General features: G+C 48.5%; 1 protein-coding gene across 13 annotated transcripts in view; it reads left to right on the top strand.

The window, feature by feature from the left end:
• The first annotated feature begins 11,336 nt into the window (after window positions 1–11,336).
• Window positions 11,337–18,588, top strand: part of MAP4K4 (mitogen-activated protein kinase kinase kinase kinase 4) — a 219,556-nt gene continuing 212,304 nt past the window's right edge. For 8 of the 13 annotated variants that reach the window (XM_040336430.1, XM_040336429.1, XM_040336423.1 and 5 more), the window contains exons 1-2: window positions 11,338–11,828; window positions 12,589–12,654. In XM_040336430.1, the coding sequence (XP_040192364.1) occupies window positions 11,772–11,828; window positions 12,589–12,654 (123 nt within the window). In that variant the 5' untranslated portion in view covers window positions 11,338–11,771. Of the gene's footprint in view, window positions 11,829–12,588; window positions 12,655–18,588 lie in introns of all 13 variants that reach the window. The other 5 variants (XM_040336420.1, XM_040336422.1, XM_040336417.1 and 2 more) reach the window with 2 other exon arrangements.

Genomic DNA, 18,588 nt, shown 5'->3' with positions numbered 1-18,588 from the left:
AGCCTATCTTATGGCCTAGGGTTTTCTTAATTGTTTTGTCCGACAGACTTGTGTACACACGATCGGATAATTCAACAACACACATTTGTTGGCCGACAATTTTAAAGCATGCTATCTCACATTTGTCCGCGGAAAATCCGACAACAATTGTCCGATAGCGCATACAAACGGTTGGATTTTCCGACAACAGCCTGTTATCACACTTTTCCAGTTGAATAATCCGATCGTGTGTATGGGCCTTTAGAGAGGGAGAATTTACCTAAAGGGGACACAGACAGCAATAAAAACAATACAGGAAGAAGAAGAAGCGCCACACCAATGATCAGGGCCAGATCCACATAGAAATGGATAGGCGCAGCCGTATCTTACCTGGCTTTAAGTCGAATTCAGGAAGATTTCGCGCTGTAAGTTACGGCGGCGTAGTGTATTTCTGGCGGCGGAATTTAAATCGGCGATTAGGGGGCGTGATTCATTTAAATGAAGCGCGTCCCCGCGCCGATTGAACTGCGCATGCTCCGTTTCGAAATTTCCCGCCGTGTTTTACGCGAAATGACGTCGCAACAACGTAATTTTTTGAACTTAGACGTGACTTACGTCCATCCCTATTCACGGACGACTTACGAAAAAAAAAAAAATTCAAATTTCGACGCGGGAATGACGGCCATACTTAACATGGCAAGTCTATCTATACGCCGCAAAATAGCAGCTTTAACTATACGCCGGAAAAAGCCGACTAGAGACGACGTAAGAGAATGCGACGGCCACGCGTACCTTCGTGGATCGTCGGAAAAAGCGAATTTGCATACCCGACGCGGAAAACGACGCAAACTCCACCCAGCGGGCGGCAAAGTATTGCACCTACGATCTGAAGGCGTACGAAGTCGTACGCCTGTCGGATCGAACCCAGAAGCCGTCTTATCTTGGTTTGAGGATTCAAACTAAAGATACGACGCGGGTAATTTGAAAGTAAGCCGGCGTATCAGTAGATACGCTGGCGTACTCGCTATGAGGATCTGGCCCAAAGAGTCTAAATGTGTTTTTTTTAGCAAAATAATCAATAAAACAAAATCCAATGCGTTCAGACACTCCTTCTTCACCAGGGTTTGTGTGTAGTAAATTCTCAAATATGGCTAGACTTGGACGAATTGGAACAGTCCTTATATATTATGGCTTGAATTACTGCCACTGACTGTATGTGCAGCACTCCACACTGTCAGTGGCAGTAAATCGAACCACTTGTGTTGGCGTTTCCTTTATTGCCCTTTTAATATAATACTTGTGTAGCGCCTGGCTATTTTCAGAGCCGGTGCTATTGGAAATGTAGGGGAAATTTTCGAGAAATAGTTGGCTCTGAACTAGTTTAATTGTTTAAATTTGGGGTCATTGCTCTAGCTTGGCTGTGCTGTGTGCTATCCTTTTGTCCGGGGACTCCTGTCACCCCCGGACGGCAGGTGGCAGCAGTGGGGTCAAGTGTGTTTGAGTATCACTCCTCAGCAGCCTATCAGCAGGTTGGGCCATCTCGCTGTGCATGCTGGGGAAGGGTATTTAATGGGCAGATGCTCGTGTGGCGCCCACCATTGGGGTAGCCATTCCACGACACCCCCGCAAATGGCCCTCCTGACCGGGGTGTGCCTGTGTTTCTGGTTCCGGTACCATGTTGGCCCGGAGCAATTTATCTGCTGTGGGGACCCAGTGATCGACTGGGTCCCCAATCTGAAGGTGGTCCTGAGCTGTCCGTCCAAACTGGAGGAAGCTGACCGAAGAGGAGTCTGTCCGAAGGATACCAAGCACGAGGCTGGTATTCCAGGACGGGCCTGTCCATTCATCGGAGGACAACCTGGGATCTGAGAGGCTGGATGTTGATCGCCTGTCAGTTGCTAATCTGACCAAAACTACCTGAAGGAGATCCAGGTGCTGAATCTACTGAAAGAGGACCATAATTTCTCCAACCTTTAGGAGGGTCTGTGGCAGAGACTTAATCCTAAATTCGAGTGACACTCTGGCTGCCAGGCTGGTGAGAGAGGCCTGTCCAGATGCACTATACCCACTCTGGCTAGAGTGGTGAAGTAAAGTTGTGGTTGGAAGCAGGACTGTTTCCCTAACCAGTTACACCTGAATTTGCCATTTCCTATTCTTCTATCTCTTCACCCATTTCTACTATTGTCGTTTTTACCCGGCTGGGTAATAAAAGCACAGAAAAGACACCTGTCGTGTGGACATTCCCTTTATTACAGCTCTCATCAAGTACCCTAGACGGCGGAGATACAGAGGTAACATGCCACCCAAAACAAACCAGCAGCTCCTTTGGGGGTAGTGCTACAGTACCTTGGATGATTAGTGTTGTTCTCCCACTGCTTCCTGTATAGTTGGACTTTAATCATGACCCCAACGCCTTTTCGGGCTGTTCTAGTATATGCAGGCAGCCTAATGGCCTGTACATGCGATCTGAAAATCGGACGACAGATCGTCCAGTTTTTTATTTATTTTTTGCATGCTAGTTGTATATCGAAAATGGAGAGGTTACTAAAGGGATGAAAATTCTCGTACGGCAGAATAAAAAATTGGAAATGATGTCATGTTTTGTAGTGTATTTCTGTTGTATTTTCAGACGACAACTGTACTGATTAAATGAAAATCGTACGAGAAAAAGATTTTGTGTTTGTCCGATCGGATAATATCGGATGAACTGTCATGATCGGCTCTCGAAAGCTCTGTACCAACGATCCGATTATTCTACAATCGCTTCAAACGCAGTATTTTTCGTCCGATTTTCGGATCGTGTGTAGAGGCAATAAGGAAGGAAAGTCAGTGAGATTAATGAGATGGGATAGTTAGAGCCATCTCTTGGATAGTAAGGGATTGATGAGATATTCACATGGCCATCTACTGCCCAGATCAGTGTATTTCTGTGAAGGGTACAGACATGGACAGAAAGCCTGTACAAATCAATGGCAGGCTGACACTGTCCATGGCTGTGCACATGTAGTCGCTCAAGGGGTGATTACATGTGGCTAGGGACAGATAAGCAGACTTGCATACAGACTATTTGCATACCTCCCAACTGTCCCTGATTTTGAGGGACTGTCCCTGATTTGGAGAAATGTCCCTCTGTCCCTCATTCTCTTCATTTGTCCCTCATTTTGGTCTGATCTATACAGATGTATATAAATTGCACTTTTATCTATCAAAAAATGTTTCCCAGCACTAAACTTTCATCTGATTTCTAAATTGCCGCATTTGTAAATTCCAAAAACCAATATAAAGGAGAAGTAGTGGTAAAAACAGCACTTGTGGGTTTAACCAATCTTATTTTTTTGTACAATTCTCCTTTAAGGGGGCGTGGCAAGGGGTGTGTCCTATGCCTGCATACTTTTGCTGATAGGTGTCCCTCATTCCCATGTCAGAAAGTTGGGAGGTATGTATTTGCATGTAAGCTGGTTGAGTTTTATGCTGCCCCAGTCCAGTCGGTGGGTTATTGTTACTTTGCTTCCCGGTTCTTTCTTGGTCGGCTTTCATGGGTCTGTGGTCAAGTGAATAGGTTTGCATATTACCTGTCATGATGCCATTGCCTGGGTCCGTCCACAATTTTTCTGAGAAAAAAAAGCCCTGATTGCAGGTAACCTGCACACGGTGTACAGCTCGGGTCATGAAGACAGCGGTACAAGAGTTAATACAGTGTGAAGACACAAGTGTTTACCAAGGGTAAGGAAGGTTTCTCTAGCAGCCTGTTGTAAGCATGTACATATCACAGATGGGTTAGCCTCTTGCAGAAGGAGTTGTTTCTGGCACTCTCTATGTAAACGGGTCTGTTTCCCATGCACAGGTGCACAGGTATGGAAGAGTTAAGTGATTGCACGCATTCAGTCCATGCTAGGAGCATGGTGGGACCCCAGTCTAGTTACTGGGAGTGAGGTAGCGGAGATACGTTGAACAGGAGGAGAGGGCATTGGATTTGTGTGTCCCTAACTTAAAGTGTAAGTTCACCTTTACAGAAAAATCTGTAAGTGGAGTTACACAGGACTCCCTCCACCCCCCCCCCCCCCCACCCCCCGTGAACTTGTTGCATGGCGATCTCCCGTTCTGAGCCCTGCTATAGCCGCATCACAGGTCCGGGGCTTAGAAATCCCCTCGGCCTTCACGCGTCTTCTTCCCCGCTAACAGGACGGGCTACGCGAGTTCACATGGGCGGCGCCGACCAATTGTCTTCTTCCCCACTGACAGGACAAGCTACGCGGGTTCACATGGGCGGCGCCGACCAATTAGAATGTTCCTAAATGTCCCTCCTGACGGGGTACATTTTGGAGATGAAGCTGTGGGGATTTCTAAGCTCCTGATTCATGATGCGGCTATAGCAGGGCACAGAACGGTAGCTCACCGCACTGCAGGTCAGGGGGGGGTCGGTTGGGTGGGGGTCCTGTGTAAGTTCACCTTACAGATGTAGCGCTCACCCCCGAAGGAGCCGCTGGTTTGTTTTGGGATCGGCCTGCTAAGTTACCCTGGCGTTGTCTAGGGGTGTAGTAGTGAGAACAAAAGCAGTGAGCGAAGGTCCACACAGTGAATAAAGGTTTTCTCAATGCTTTATTTTCCAGGCCAAACACGGCCAACATCAACATTAGTTGGGAAGGTCAAGGTTGATGAAGAAAAAGAGAGGAGAGAACTTTGCAGTATCAGGCCTGGATATTAAATGGAGCCGTCAGTACTGCTCCGCATAGTACCAATTTGTAACACGTCGCCACTCCATCTGAGTGGGTAAAGTGCCCCCGGACAGACACCTTTTGCATAAGTCTGGCAGCCAAGGTGTCACTCAGGATCTCTGGGAGGATGCGGGCCTAGGGTGACCACATTTCCATACAGCCATTCAGGGACACCCCCCCCCCCCCAGCAAGCAGCGGTCGGTGACATCACAAGGAGGCAGTGCCGCCATATGACGTGGCCGAGAGGCCCCGCCCCTTACCTATTTAAGCATTGGTTTCATGTATGGAAGCCCAACATTGCAGCTGCAGGCAGCCACTTAGATTCACAGAGTGTAATTGTTCTTGCGATGTTGGGCTAACATACATGAAACAAATGCTGTTTATATCTAAGGCACTAAAGTTGTATATAAAACCCTGTACTTTATACCACAAAAGAAATACAAATGACACAAGGGATCTGGGGTAAAAACTGCACATACACTGACCTACCCGACTACTACCTGATCCCTACACTGACCTACCTGACCACTACACTGACCTTCCTGATCCCTACACTGACCTAATTGATTGCTGCATTGAAATACCTGACCACTACACTAACCTGATTCCTACACTGACCTTCCTGATCATTACACTGACCTACCCGATTCCTACCCCGTCCATTGGGGGAGCATGTCAGATCCTCAGCTCTAAGGGACTAATGCTGGGACCTGTAGTCCTTCATTAGGAGGATGAGGCCAGTGGCAGACTGGCAGTGCTGGGGGCATGGGTTAAGTGCCAGTGCTTGGGAAGGGATGGGATCACTAACTCTCACCTGTTAGTGTCCATTTGGGAGGGGAGAGGGGCTTGGTGAGGGTGGGAGAAGGGGTGTGAGAGAGAGAGAGAAGGGGTGAGAGAGAGAGAGAGAGAAGGGGTGGGAGAGAGAGAAGGGGTGGGAGAGAGAAGGGGTGGGAGAGAGAGAGAGAGAGAGAAGGGGTGGGAGAGAGAGAGAGAGAGAGAAGGGGTGGGAGAGAGAAGGGGTGGGAGAGAGAGAGAGAGAGAGAGAGAGAGAGAGAAGGGGTGGGAGAGAGAAGGGGTGGGAGAGAGAGAGAGAGAGAGAGAAGGGGTGGGAGCGAGAGAGAAGGGGTGGGAGAGAGAGAGAGAAGGGGTGAGGGAGAGAGAGAGAGAGAGAGAAGGGGTGGGAGAGAGAGAGAGAGAGAGAGAAGGGGTGGGAGCGAGAGAGAAGGGGTGGGAGAGAGAGAGAGAAGGGGTGGGGGAGAGAGAGAGAAGGGGTGAGGGAGAGAGAGAGAGAGCGAAGGGGTGAGGGAGAGAGAGAGAGAAGGGGTGAGAGAGAAGGGGTGGGAGAGAGATAGAGAGAAGGGGTGGGAGAGAGATAGAGAGAGAGAGAGAGAAAAGGGGTGGGAGAGAGAGAGAGAGAGAGAGAAGGGGTGGGAGAGAGATAGAGAGAAGGGGTGGGAGAGAGATAGAGAGAGAGAGAGAGAAAAGGGGTGGGAGAGAGAGAGAGAGAGAAGGGGTGGGAGAGAGAGAGAGAGAGAGAGAGAAGGGGTGGGAGAGAGATAGAGAGAAGGGGTGGGAGAGAGATAGAGAGAAGGGGTGGGAGAGAGATAGAGAGAGAGAGAGAGAAAAGGGGTGGGAGAGAGAGAGAGAGAGAAGGGGTGGGAGAGAGAGAGAGAGAGAGAAGGGGTGGGAGAGAGAGAGAGAGGGGGGGTGGGAGAGAGCGAGAGAGAAGGGGTGGGAGAGAGAGAGAGAGAAGGGGTGGGAGAGAGATAGAGAGAAGGGGTGGGAGAGAGATAGAGAGAAGGGGTGGGAGAGAGAGAGAGAGAAAAGGGGTGGGAGAGAGAGAGAGAGAGAAGGGGTGGGAGAGAGAGAGAGAGAGAGAGAAGGGGTGGGAGAGAGAGAGAGAGAGAGAAGGGGTGGGAGAGAGCGAGAGAGAAGGGGTGGGAGAGAGAGAGAGAGAAGGGGTGGGAGAGAGCGAGAGAGAAGGGGGGAGAGAGAGAGAGAGAAGGGGAGAGAGAGAGAGAGAAGGGGTGGGAGAGAGAGAGAGAGAGAGAGAGAAGGGGTGGGAGAGAGAGAGAGAGAGAGAGAGAGAGAGAGAGAGAGAAGGGGTGGGAGAGAGAGAGAGAGAAGGGGTGAGGGAGAGAGAGAGAGAGAAGGGGTGGGGGAGAGAGAGAGAGAGAGAGAGAGAGGGGGGTGAGAGAGAGAGGGGGATGAGAGAGAGAGGGGGATGGAAGAGAGAGAGGGGGGGGGGTGGTGAGTGAAATTGAACCCCTAAGCTGGCCTGCAGTCCTTCCTGTACCCCCTGTCCCATCCCCTGTCTGTGGGTAGGTGTGTGTGATGTATGCACCTACCTCCAGACCATCCTTGTCCTCTCTGTCAGCCTTGATGATAGGCACAGCTGGAGCAGACGTTGGGGGAAGGTGTGCAGGCTCTGGGAGGATGTCACTGCTGGAGCAGACGTTGGGGGAAGGTGTGCAGGCTCTGGGAGGATGTCACAGCTGGAGCAGACGTTGGGGGAAGGTGTGCAGGCTCTGGGAGGATGTCACTGCTGGAGCAGACGTTGGGGGAAGGTGTGCAGGCTCTGGGAGGATGTCACTGCTGGAGCAGACGTTGGGGGAAGGTGTGCAGGCTCTGGGAGGATGTCACAGCTGGAGCAGACGTTGGGGGAAGGTGTGCAGGCTCTGGGAGGATGTCACTGCTGGAGCAGACGTTGGGGGAAGGTGTGCAGGCTCTGGGAGGATGTCACAGCTGGAGCAGACGTTGGGGGAAGGTGTGCAGGCTCTGGGAGGATGTCACAGCTGGAGCAGACGTTGGGGGAAGGTGTGCAGGCTCTGGGAGGATGTCACTGCTGGAGCAGACGTTGGGAGAAGGTGTGCAGGCTCTGGGAGGATGTCACTGCTGCTCAGGTCTTCTCTCACTCCCTCTCGTGCTGTTCCTTCCAGTCAGCCTCCTGCTGCTCCCCGGGGCCACCACTCTCTGTTGTCCTCACATGATGATGCTGCTCTCCCTCACAGATCAGAAGCTGTGTCCCTCTCTGGTATGTCAGGGGGCAGCCTCGGAGCTCAGCTGCTTTGGGTCCCAGGAGGCAGACAGAGCAGAAGCGCGGAGGAGGAAGTGAAATCCTCCCGCGCTTTCAGTTCTGAACAGAGGGGGTGCACTGCAGCCGTGATGTCACTGGTTGCTACACGCCAAGCGGCTGTAGCAACCAGTGAGCACAATGAAAGTCATGTGGAGGAGGTTCTGCATGCCGCAGACAGCGCTACCGCGGCTCAGACTCTGCTGAATTCATAATGACTTTACCCAGTGCTTCATTCCGGGACATTGTATTGTCCCGCAATGAAGGCATCCGGGAACAGGGACACAGATGCCAATTAAGGGACAGTCCCGGGCAATCCGGGACACGTGGGCACCCTATGCGGGCCTGTCCCACGGGCCAAGTACAATTACTGAGCTAGGTAGATAAATGAAGCAATCCTCTCAGTAGATTTTTGTGTTGGTCACCAGATGACAGCAAACATACCTGTCAGCACTCTGGTCACCGGATCCCCAATTGGTTTGTTCAGGCTCTGCTGGACGACCTGCCTCCGGGTCCTCCTCAAACCGACTCCCCAATCGTACGGCACCCAGCCTGGGATCCTTTCAGTGGAACCGGGAACCCAGCAAGTCACTGGTGTCCCCTTGTACCTCCGGATGAGGGTTTTCGTAGACTGCAACTCTGGCCAGGTGGGCCACGCCGGCGGGGTCCATGGATGCGCGCACCCTGAAGGTGGATGCCGCACCTGGAACGGGGACCCCGCAAAGATTTTAGAACACATGACACCTGTCCCAGATATACACCTCCCTAGCATGCCTTGCGAGAGAGAGACTTCTCTAATTGGCTGCTGGGGAAAGGTTGCTCCGCCAGAATCCCTCTGGCGCCAACTGCTGGCCAGGGATGATATTGCATCCCTGGACCACAGACTGACCCAGTGGACATTTCTGGAACGACAGAAGTCCCAACATTTTAAACAATTAGTGAATGGGAGCAAGGTAACTCTCCCATTCCCCACTAACTTTAGCATAGTGCCCATACTGAAAGTAGGGGGGCGCTACACAGATTTTTCTGTAAAGGTGAACTTACCCTTTAATGATACAAATGACAGTAGTGGTGTACATCAACATCAAGAGAGTCAAATAAAGTTCAGAAAAGGTACCCTATGTGTAAGCCATCTTGTCAATATTCCTATCACACATGTTCCTGGAAAGTATGGCTCTTAAAATGGTGGGTGCTGTAGCAATTACCAGTTGGGTTCTGGAAACATCAAGCAAGTGAACATATTCGCCAGCACACCATGGATCAACACTTCCGTCCAAAGGTTTATTTTATTGAGAGAGATCACATCACAGAAATAGGTGCAAGTTTCGGAGCTGCACAGGGCCCCTTCGTCAGGCATGTGTAAGCCAGTGAGTGACCCTTTCCAAGGTGCCCAGCGTAGGGTGACCACATTTCCAAACTGCCATTCAGGGATCAGCAGGGGATCTGTGAGCTAATCCCCTGCTGATTGGAGCAGAGCGGGACAGAGCCCGCTCTGCTCTATAGGCAGCCAGGAATGAATAGACTCCGCTGTCCGTTTACACCTGGCTACCTCCAATCCGCTCCGCCTAAATGGAAGACCGATCTCTTCTGTTATTTTTTTTTTTTTTTAGAGGGCCTGATCGGACCTGGAGATAGGCAAGTGTAAATGGACACAAGTCTGTTTACACCCACCTGGCCATAGGAATGCATGGACCTTCTGATCAGGTCCGCCTGAAAAACTGATAGTCTGACCTGATTGGAATGCCCGTGTGCAAGTGGCCTTAAACTCCTGGAACTTTCCTGCACCCAAGGTGACGCATTCAGCTGGCCATCGTGCTGTATGCATCACGAATCAGTGCATTTTATAGCACTGATCGCTGTATAAATATCACTGGTCAACAAAATGTGTCAAAAGTGTCCGATGTGTCTTTCATAAATAACCCCCTTTGTGTTTTTTTCAAAATTGTCAGTCTTCTTTTGTTTATAGCACAAAAAATAAAAACCGCAGAGGTGATCAAATACCACCAAAAGAAAGCTCTATTTGTGGGAAAAAAGGACGTAAGTTTGATTTGGGTGCAACGTCGCACAACTGCGCAATTGTCAGTTAGGCTGCATTCACACCTAGGCGACAAAACGCCTGAAGCGCGACGCTACAATACGCTGGAGGGGAGAAATAACATGATTCTCTATGGAGATGGTTCACATCTCCACGCTGAACGCCTGAAGCTCAAAAAAGTCCCAGACCCTTTTTTGTCGCGGCATATCGGGCGGCTTCGGCGTTCTCCATACCCGACAATGACCTATACAAAACCGCAGTAAAAAACGCTGCGTTTTGTCGCGGCAAATCGCGGTAAAAAACGCTGCAATTTGTCACGGCAAATCGCGGTAAAAAACGCCGCAAATCGCCTACGCTAAGGTGTGAATGCAGCCTTAAAGTGATGCAGTGCCTTACCACAAAAAATGGCCTGGTCAGAAAGGAGGTAAATTCTTCCGGGCTGAAGTGGTTAAGAGGGCCCTGCTCATAAGAGCTTACAATCTAAGAGGGTGGGGCAAGTGGTATAAAAGGTTATAACTGTTAGGGATGAGCTAATAGAAGTAATAAAAGATACGTTGGATGCGTGGTAGGCTTTCCTGAAGAGATGAGTTTTTAGGGATCGCCTAAAGTCAGCTAGAGTATGAGATAGTCGGATAGATTGAGGTAGAGAGTTCCAGAGGATGGGAAAGGCCCTGGAGAAGTCCCGGAGGGAGAAAATACGAGTAAAAATGCACAGAAACCACTCTGCGGCCAAACTGCAGTGCACCAGTGTGAACCCGGCCTTAGGCTGCTTTCACACTGAGGCGTGCAGCCGCGGTGACGGTATAGCCGCGCTATTTGTAGCGCGGCTATATCGTCGTATTTACCGCGATATTCGGGCGCTAGCGGTGAGGTTTTAACCCCCGCTAGCGGCCGAAGAAGGGTTAATACCGCCCGCGTTGCGGGCGGTATTACCGCGCTTTCCCATTGATTTCAATGGGAAGGTGCGGTATAGGAGCAGTGAACACACCGCTCCTATACCGCGGTAAAGATGCGGCTAGCAGGACTTTTGGAGCGTTCCTGCTAGCGCACCGCTTCAGTGTGAAAGCCTTCAGGCTTTCACATTGAAGACTACAGGGCATGATTTTTCATGCGGTATAGCAGCGCTATTTTTAGCGCTGTACCGCATGAAAAACGCCCCAATGTGAAAGGGGCCTTACTGGCCAGATCACCAGGTGAAAAGAAAGCCTAAATTTAGAAAACCAATGCAGCCACTGCTGGTAAACTGCAATCTAATATTAGTTTGCACTGCTTTAATTTCTTCAAATTTGAATCCAATCATTTTCTAATGTGACCAATAAAATAAAAGCGACCAATCAGAAGGAGGGGTCAGTAGTGGGGCCCTATGTGTGTACTGTATAGTTTTTAAATGATGCAGCTGTGCTGTCCTAACTTAGCGAGCCTCTGCCGCACCGGCACCCCTCCCGATGTGCTCGGCGCCACCTAGCGGCTGCTACAGAGCGGCGCTCCCATCTAAAGGGATCCGAGGGATGCCTCGTTCCCGTAGCACACCGTGATTGGTGCGGCCGGCTCCAGTAGCTGTGCTGGCTGAGGATTTTCTCTTCCCCACCTCCCCCCCTCCCCTCTGTCTCCTCTTTGCATGTCTGTGTGTCCGAGGGGAGGAAGAAAGGAAGAAAAGAGGGAGGGGAAGGAAAGAGAGAGAACAAGAACGAGCTTGGTTCACTGTGCTGGGAGCTGCCACCTCAACATGGTGTGATTCCGCCTGTTCGCAGCCCGTCCTTTGGAGAGACAAGGGGAAGAGGAACACAATAGGGGCCGGGAGACGGAGAGGAGGGACTGCTGCACCCCAATGAGGACTTGGAGCTGTGCAAGGAGAGAGTGAGGGGGAGAGGAGGGGAGAGGTCCTCGCCCTGCTACTGCTGCTGTGTCTGGATCCAGAGGAGAGGAGCACACAGTCTGCCTGGGCTACTGAAGACAACACTGGGCGACCATGGCCAATGACTCGCCTGCCAAAAGTCTGGTGGACATAGACCTCTCCTCCTTGAGGGTTAGTATTGCTGGTCATGGATCTCTGCTTCTTCAGGGTTGGTGCCTCCTTTGATGGTTGGTGGCTTATAGACTTCTCTTTGAGGGTTGGTGGCCAAAGACCTCTCCTCTTTGGGGGTTCATGGCCATAGACTTCTCCTCTTTGAGGGTTGGTGGCCAAAGACCTCTTGCTCCTTGAGGTTTGGAGGACATGGACCTCCTCCCTTGAGGTTTGGTGGCCCCTTGAGGGTAGGTGGTCCCTTGAGGGTAGGTGGGCATGGACCTCTACTCCTTGAGGGGCCAATATGGGCAGATCTGTGTTTGGGGGTGCATTGAACACAAAGGAAAGCCCTGCAAGGTGTGGACAGGCCTGTGGGAGTCTAGGCTGCCTTGTACACTCACTATGGATGAGCTGGAAGCCCAAGCAGCTGCTGATGCAGCCCCCCCACCCATATGATGGAGGCAGGGCTGGGCCCCTCTAGTCCAGCCTGTTTGTTCCAGGAGGCCGATGGGGGGCAGCTTTCTTTTTCCGTCTTGTTTCTTTTATCTTTTTCCCCCGTTTCTTCTATATTCTCCAATGCCCCATGATGGGTGCCAGGATTGGAGATCTTCTCCAAGTAACACTGGCTTCCTTTGTTTGCATGTATTGGCATGTGGGGAGAGGAAAAAAAAAAATAGGGCGCAACAGCTGCATCCATCCCATCGTTACTCACATTTCCATCCTTAATACATGCTGACACACTATCTGTACACAACGCCTTTTTTTTTCTTCCCCCTTACAGGATCCAGCAGGCATCTTTGAATTGGTGGAAGTGGTGGGGAATGGCACCTATGGACAAGTATACAAGGTGTGTATAAAATACGTTACCTATGACCGGCATGAGTCTGTGTGTTTAGTACTTAAATGTTTATTGTTGGCTTGTTTGTCAAGAGTTGGCCATGCTTCAGGCTAAACTGAATACAGCATTTGGGTGACTTGATGAGGGTGGCACAAGTAGGATTTGTTGGCATAGCTAGGTTTGCGTTTTTCTGACCTCAAGTAGGCCGTTAGACACACTGGGTGATGGTATATTGACTCGACCAAGCACGTGATCAGAAAGGCTGTCCTAATAACATGGACTGCAGAGTTTTGCTTTGGTCCACTGAGCTGTTTACAATATCCAGGTGGTATATGGTTCACAATCGTGTGCCACTGTCCTTGTATTTTGCATGTACTCTTCCTGTTGTGAGGATTTATGTTGTTGTAGAGTATGTCCTTTGCTTCACTGGGGGGTTGCAGAATGGAGAACTCTGCTTAATTACAGTAAATGAAAGGAACATCTCTTGGGGTTGCTTGATTCCGCAGTGACTTGTTTTAAGGATGCAGAATATCTAGTGTGCTTTTTTCCCTGGTGACATGTTCTACCTACATGACAGATCATAGTTCATTTTTGTTTTTCAATGAAATAAAAAATGGGCTTGTCCTTTAACATTTATCATTGTGGGCAATGGAAACTGATTGAAAAGAAGGTGGAGGTTTTGCAAAACAAAGCTGTAGGCCATTAGACAAGCTGGATGTCTAAAACTCCAGACTGGACTGAAAGTGTTGCATGGAATAATAATAATAATATTATTGATTTCTATAGTGCCACATGTCCTACAACACTTTGTTTTACTGGTGCCAAGCTAGCATGTCAAGTTTCCTACCATTAGGACCCCTTCTAGGTGAGTCCTTGCAGCACAGGGTGTAGAACTTGGTGATTTTAAAAGCTGACGTTTTTTTTACCTTCATGCAATTTTTGCACCCTTACCTGCGCTCTCTCCAATCCAGCGATCCTCACAGCCTTGGCTGTCCCATGACAGTGGAAGTCCATGGAAAAACTAAAATGCCATGCATCTATAGCCACAAACATTCTAAAACTAACCTCTCTAGCCCTGAAAAGGGGAAAAAATAAATCGGTATACATGCCTTTTTTCTACAGGCGATCCGACCCGATCTCCGGTGGCGGAAGCTCTGATCTCACGCCAAGCTGTCAGCCGCAACTTTGCTGTGTGGGTGGGTGTAGAGGACACGTCGGTCAATGGAAGCCCCATAGCAACTCTATGGGTGATGTCACTTCCAGGGCCGGATTTGCTCTCCCTGCCTCCCCAAGGCCAGGTTCCGCAATGCACCCTCTGCCCGCCAACCGAATTACCCCCCCCAAATCAACGGAGAATGGCACCCGGATGGCAGGGGCGGTCAAATATTATTATTTTTTTTTTTTTACTTTTATATCACTATTTTTATTTGTAGCTTGTCGCTTACTTTTTTTTATTTTTATATAATTTTCTTATTCTTACGTTTTTAATTACTTTTTTTTTTTTTTTTCACTTTGTGTGATAGCAATTGAAGGTGACAGGTTCTCTTTATTGACCCTGTCACCTCCAAAACAGGAGTCCTAGCACTGTGCTCGAACTCCTGTCACAGCTGAGATGGGAAGAGCACTGTATGTTACGGGCGTCGGGGGAATCCATGCCACTGCCGCCCCTTGGCACCCTGCCACCCCAAGGCCTGGCCTCGGTGGCCTTGTGGGAAAACCGGGCCTGGTCACTTCCTATTAATTTCACAGCCATTGTCAGACGTGTACTCAGCAGAGCTTCCGCCAGGTCGGATCGCCTGCAGTATACTGATTTTCTTTTTTTTGTTTTCTTTTCAGGGCTAGAGAGGTTAGTGTTAAATTGTTGGTGGCTATAGATGCAGGGATTTTAGTTTTTGTTTGGACTTCCACTTTAAGGCTGGGTTAACACTATTGCTGCATGCAGCTCACAGCAGGGGTCCCCGTTCACCGTTTCAGGTTTGAAATTTTGGGCTGCATTCAGACCTGAAACGGACCAAAAGACGCACAGGACCCCTGTGCAAATTCGCATTGGAGATATGTGAATCGGCTCCATAGAGAGCCGGTCACAATTTCCTACCATGCGAATTGGATGCGGAGGAAACCCACTTCCAATTTGCATAGGTGTGAACTTGGCCTAAAGCAGAACTTCACTCTCTTTATCAAAATCCTTATGCTGCTAGAATTGGTAAATAGATAGCAAAGTATATCATATTTTAATTGTTTCAAACCTTTTATTTATATTTTAATTTATTTCCTGGTTTTAAGGCCTAGGCAAATTACATCATACATGTGCCTTTGGGAGGTTTTTTTTCAGCTTGGCACACCCTCCTGTAAGCATGCCTGCCTGAGGTATGGGCAAGAGGATTCCAGGAAGCAAATGCTACATGAAATATTTGCCCTTAGACCTCTTTCACACTGAGGCACTCAAACTTCCCATAAAACTTCATTCGTTTTTGCAACGTTAGCAGGGGCGTTTTTTTACGGTCACGTGCCTCAAAAGAACCATTATGCAGCGTTTTTTCAGGCGCTTTTGAAGCTCTTCCCATTCATTTCAATGGCGCTCCAAAGATACTGCCCCAGTGTTCAAGCATTCATTGATCTAAATAGAAATAGGTTTTATGAGCTTTTTGGGTTCCTTTTTATTTTTTTTTATTTTTTTTTGTGCTTAAAAAAAAAAAAAAAAAAAAAAAAAAAAAGCTCTTGAAGTGCTTCAGTGTGAAAGGGGGTCTAACTCAAGGTGGCCACGACCGTAAATGCAAGGGTATATTTTTCGGAGTTATTACTCGGCAAAATAAAGCATGGAGACATGGATGCGTTTGCTTTGAATATTAAAAATGAATTAAATAGTGTTTTTGCTTTGTGTTGCTCAGGTGCATTGTAGTTCCACTTTAGCTGGACTATGTTTTCATAACACGGTTGAACCTGTTTGCTTGAATTTTAAGTTGCACATGCCTGCAAGTGGGGTGATTTCCCCTTTAGATGGCTTTGCTGTTGGAGACATATCGTAGGTGGCAGGATCATGCAGGAGAACCTCCCATTTACCTACCTCAAGGGTGTCAAACTCAATTTCATCGTGGGCCGCATCAGCATTATGATTGTCAAAAGGGCCGGTTGTATCTGTAAGATTAGATGTCCAGCACATCCCCCCCCTCTTTACATTAGATGTCAAAAGCCACCCCACCATCAGAAGTTGAGTCCCTCCACTCTCCCTTACATCACAGTGCACCCCCTTTCCTTATGCTGCTGCTGGGAAGAAGCTGGATGCATTGCTTGACAGTAGGGGATTGGAAGAGGACCAGATGAGGGCTCAAGCTCTCCGGCAGCTGCAGGAGAGGTGTGAGGGCCACATGAAATGGCCTGGAGGGCCGGATTTGGCCCGCGGGCCTTGTGTTTGACACCTGTGGCCTACCTGAATAGCTCCGACACCCTTGTCGGCAACCTGTAGATCGCGGTCTGGGCTTGTTGACCCGCCATCTCAGAGCATCAGAGTGCAATGCACAGGGATTACTTGTAGAGTTGGAGCTGTAGTAGGGAGCAAGAGCCAATGTGTCCTCTGTAGTGCTGGCTCCTGTCCCATGCAGAGTGATACCAACTACACTCCACCTTTTATCCCAGCTAGTGGTCTCCAGAATGGTGCCAGCAGCAGGAAAGAAGAGTTCTTCTAGTCAGGCACAGTGACCATTCAGGCACTGCCCATGCCACTAGGAGGCAACATCAGGGTTGCCAGCCTCAGTAAAACCAGGGACAGTATGTTAAAATCTGTGTTTTTTAAAAAAAATCCCAAGATTATAGCTGCCCCGCCTCTCCAGTACCTATATTGTGTATACTGTGTATGTATACCAGGGCTCGACAAATTGCGACAAACTGTGACCTGGTGCCCGCCGGTAATTGAGGCCGAGTAAATTGATACCCAACATGTCACGCTTCAAAATTGCATCCGCTCGTGCAATGCAGACAAACTTTTACCCTTTAAAATCTTCATAGGCGACGTTTAAAAAATTCTACAGGTTGCATGTTTTGAGTTACAGAGGACATCTAGAGCTACAATTATTGCTCTCGCTCTAACCATCGCGGCGATACCTCACGTGTGGTTTGAATACCATTTACATATGCGGGCGCTACCCATGTATGCGTTCGCTTCTGCGTGCGAGCTTGACGGGGCACGTTTTCTGGCTCCTAACTTTTTTAGCTGGCTCCTAGATTCCAAGCAAATTTGTCAAACCCTGCTGTATACTGTGTGTGTGTGTGTGTGTGTGTGTGTGTGTGTGTGTGTGTATATACTGTGTGGCCCCATAATCTCCTATTGCCCGGGGCCCCATGAGTTGTCAGTACACCCCTGCACAGTTGTCAGGAGTTGTAGGATAGCTTAAGCGTGTATTACCTGAGCTCTTTCCTGCAAACAACGTATTGCAATCACTGAGTAGAAGGAAGGAGAGCATTCTTCCTTTTCCTGCCTATGATTAGATAGATCTAACCACTGTGCAATATCCCTGTTAAACAATTGTGGAATGAATATGCATGAGTGTAGACTTCTACCCTGAGCAGACAGCGCTAGTGGCAGACTTGGTGTATTTTCACTTTTGCAGGCAAACTGACATAACACCTACTTCATATATTTGGTTTATGTTCCCATAACATTACTATGATGTTTTTTTACATAATTTTTTTTTTTCACTTGCTTTTTATCGAAAATTTCAAATCCTGAAGTTTTTCTTCTATGTAATGTTAAGGGGGGCTGGGAGAAAAAACCTGCAAGACAAAGATATGAGCTAGTATGCATTGCATACTAGCTCATTATGAATAACTTACCTTAAAACAAAGCCCTGCAACGGCGCCTGCACACCGCTGACACGGCCGACATCTTTCCCGGAGTTCCTTCCAGGTTTGCGTGCTCCTGCGCTGTGATTAGCCAGAGCCGCAATATCTCCCTCCCGCACATGCGCGTAGGAGCCGCCGGTCACGGCACGGGCCCTTAAATGCCACGGGTCGAAGACTTAATCAGCGCAGTAAATATCTCCTAAATGGTGCAAGTTTAGGAGATAGTTACAGTACCTATAGGTTAGCATTTTATGAGCTTACCTATAGGTACAGAAACGCCAGGGGAGTTTACTTCCTCTTTAAAGAGGAGTTCCAACCACAATTAGCATTTTTTAAATGTATGTCCTTCATCCTGCGTTTTTATAATATAAATCTGGTCACTTACTATTTTACAATCCGCCGCCGATCCGCATAGATATTTAAATAAGATAGTTTATAAAACTATATCTACACCGTTGTCATTTTGCTTGTGGGCATTGTGAAGCCTACAGGCACTTACTTCCTGGAAGTCTTGGATGGGGAGTGATAATTGGACAGCGCACTGCATCCTGGGAAATGATGACACACTTTTCCCAGGAGCATTAGAGGGAGATGATGTCAGAATCCTAGGTGGTTTCAAAGGCAGATTTCATGGGACCGCATAGCAACAGGCATTTCCAGATGAGTGTAAAAAAAAAAAAAAAAAAAATCTTTTTTTTTTTTTATTTTTTTTTTTTTTTTTTTAGTCGTAAGCTACAGTTTAAAGCAACATTTTTTTTTTTTTGATGGAACCTCCACTTTAAGTTTACTATTAACCCTGTCTATACTATGTGCTGGCAGGTCTTCGTTATCAGTTGTAAACTAGATGTTCAAACTCAAAGGGTCAAATATCTCAAGGCTTTGATGGTACGTTGTATGTTAATGCGCTTTATAAGCCAATCTACCCCTTGCAAGTGTAGCAAAGTCTTTTACCTCTCCCAGTCTGAGAACCTTCAAGGCCAAAGACAGCTGACATCCTTTGATATGTAGTGGATTGTGAGGCATAGTGGGTGCAAAGATGGTGAGAGCCATTGGGCGCCAGACACTTTGTGGCTGCAAAAGAGATTTTATTTCTTTTTAATAGTGTTT

This window comes from Rana temporaria, chromosome 2 (assembly GCF_905171775.1).
Source record: "Rana temporaria chromosome 2, aRanTem1.1, whole genome shotgun sequence".
NCBI classification, from domain to species: Eukaryota; Metazoa; Chordata; class Amphibia; order Anura; family Ranidae; genus Rana; species Rana temporaria.
Note: the sequence above shows the minus strand (reverse complement) of the source record. Positions and strands in the feature narration are given on the sequence as shown.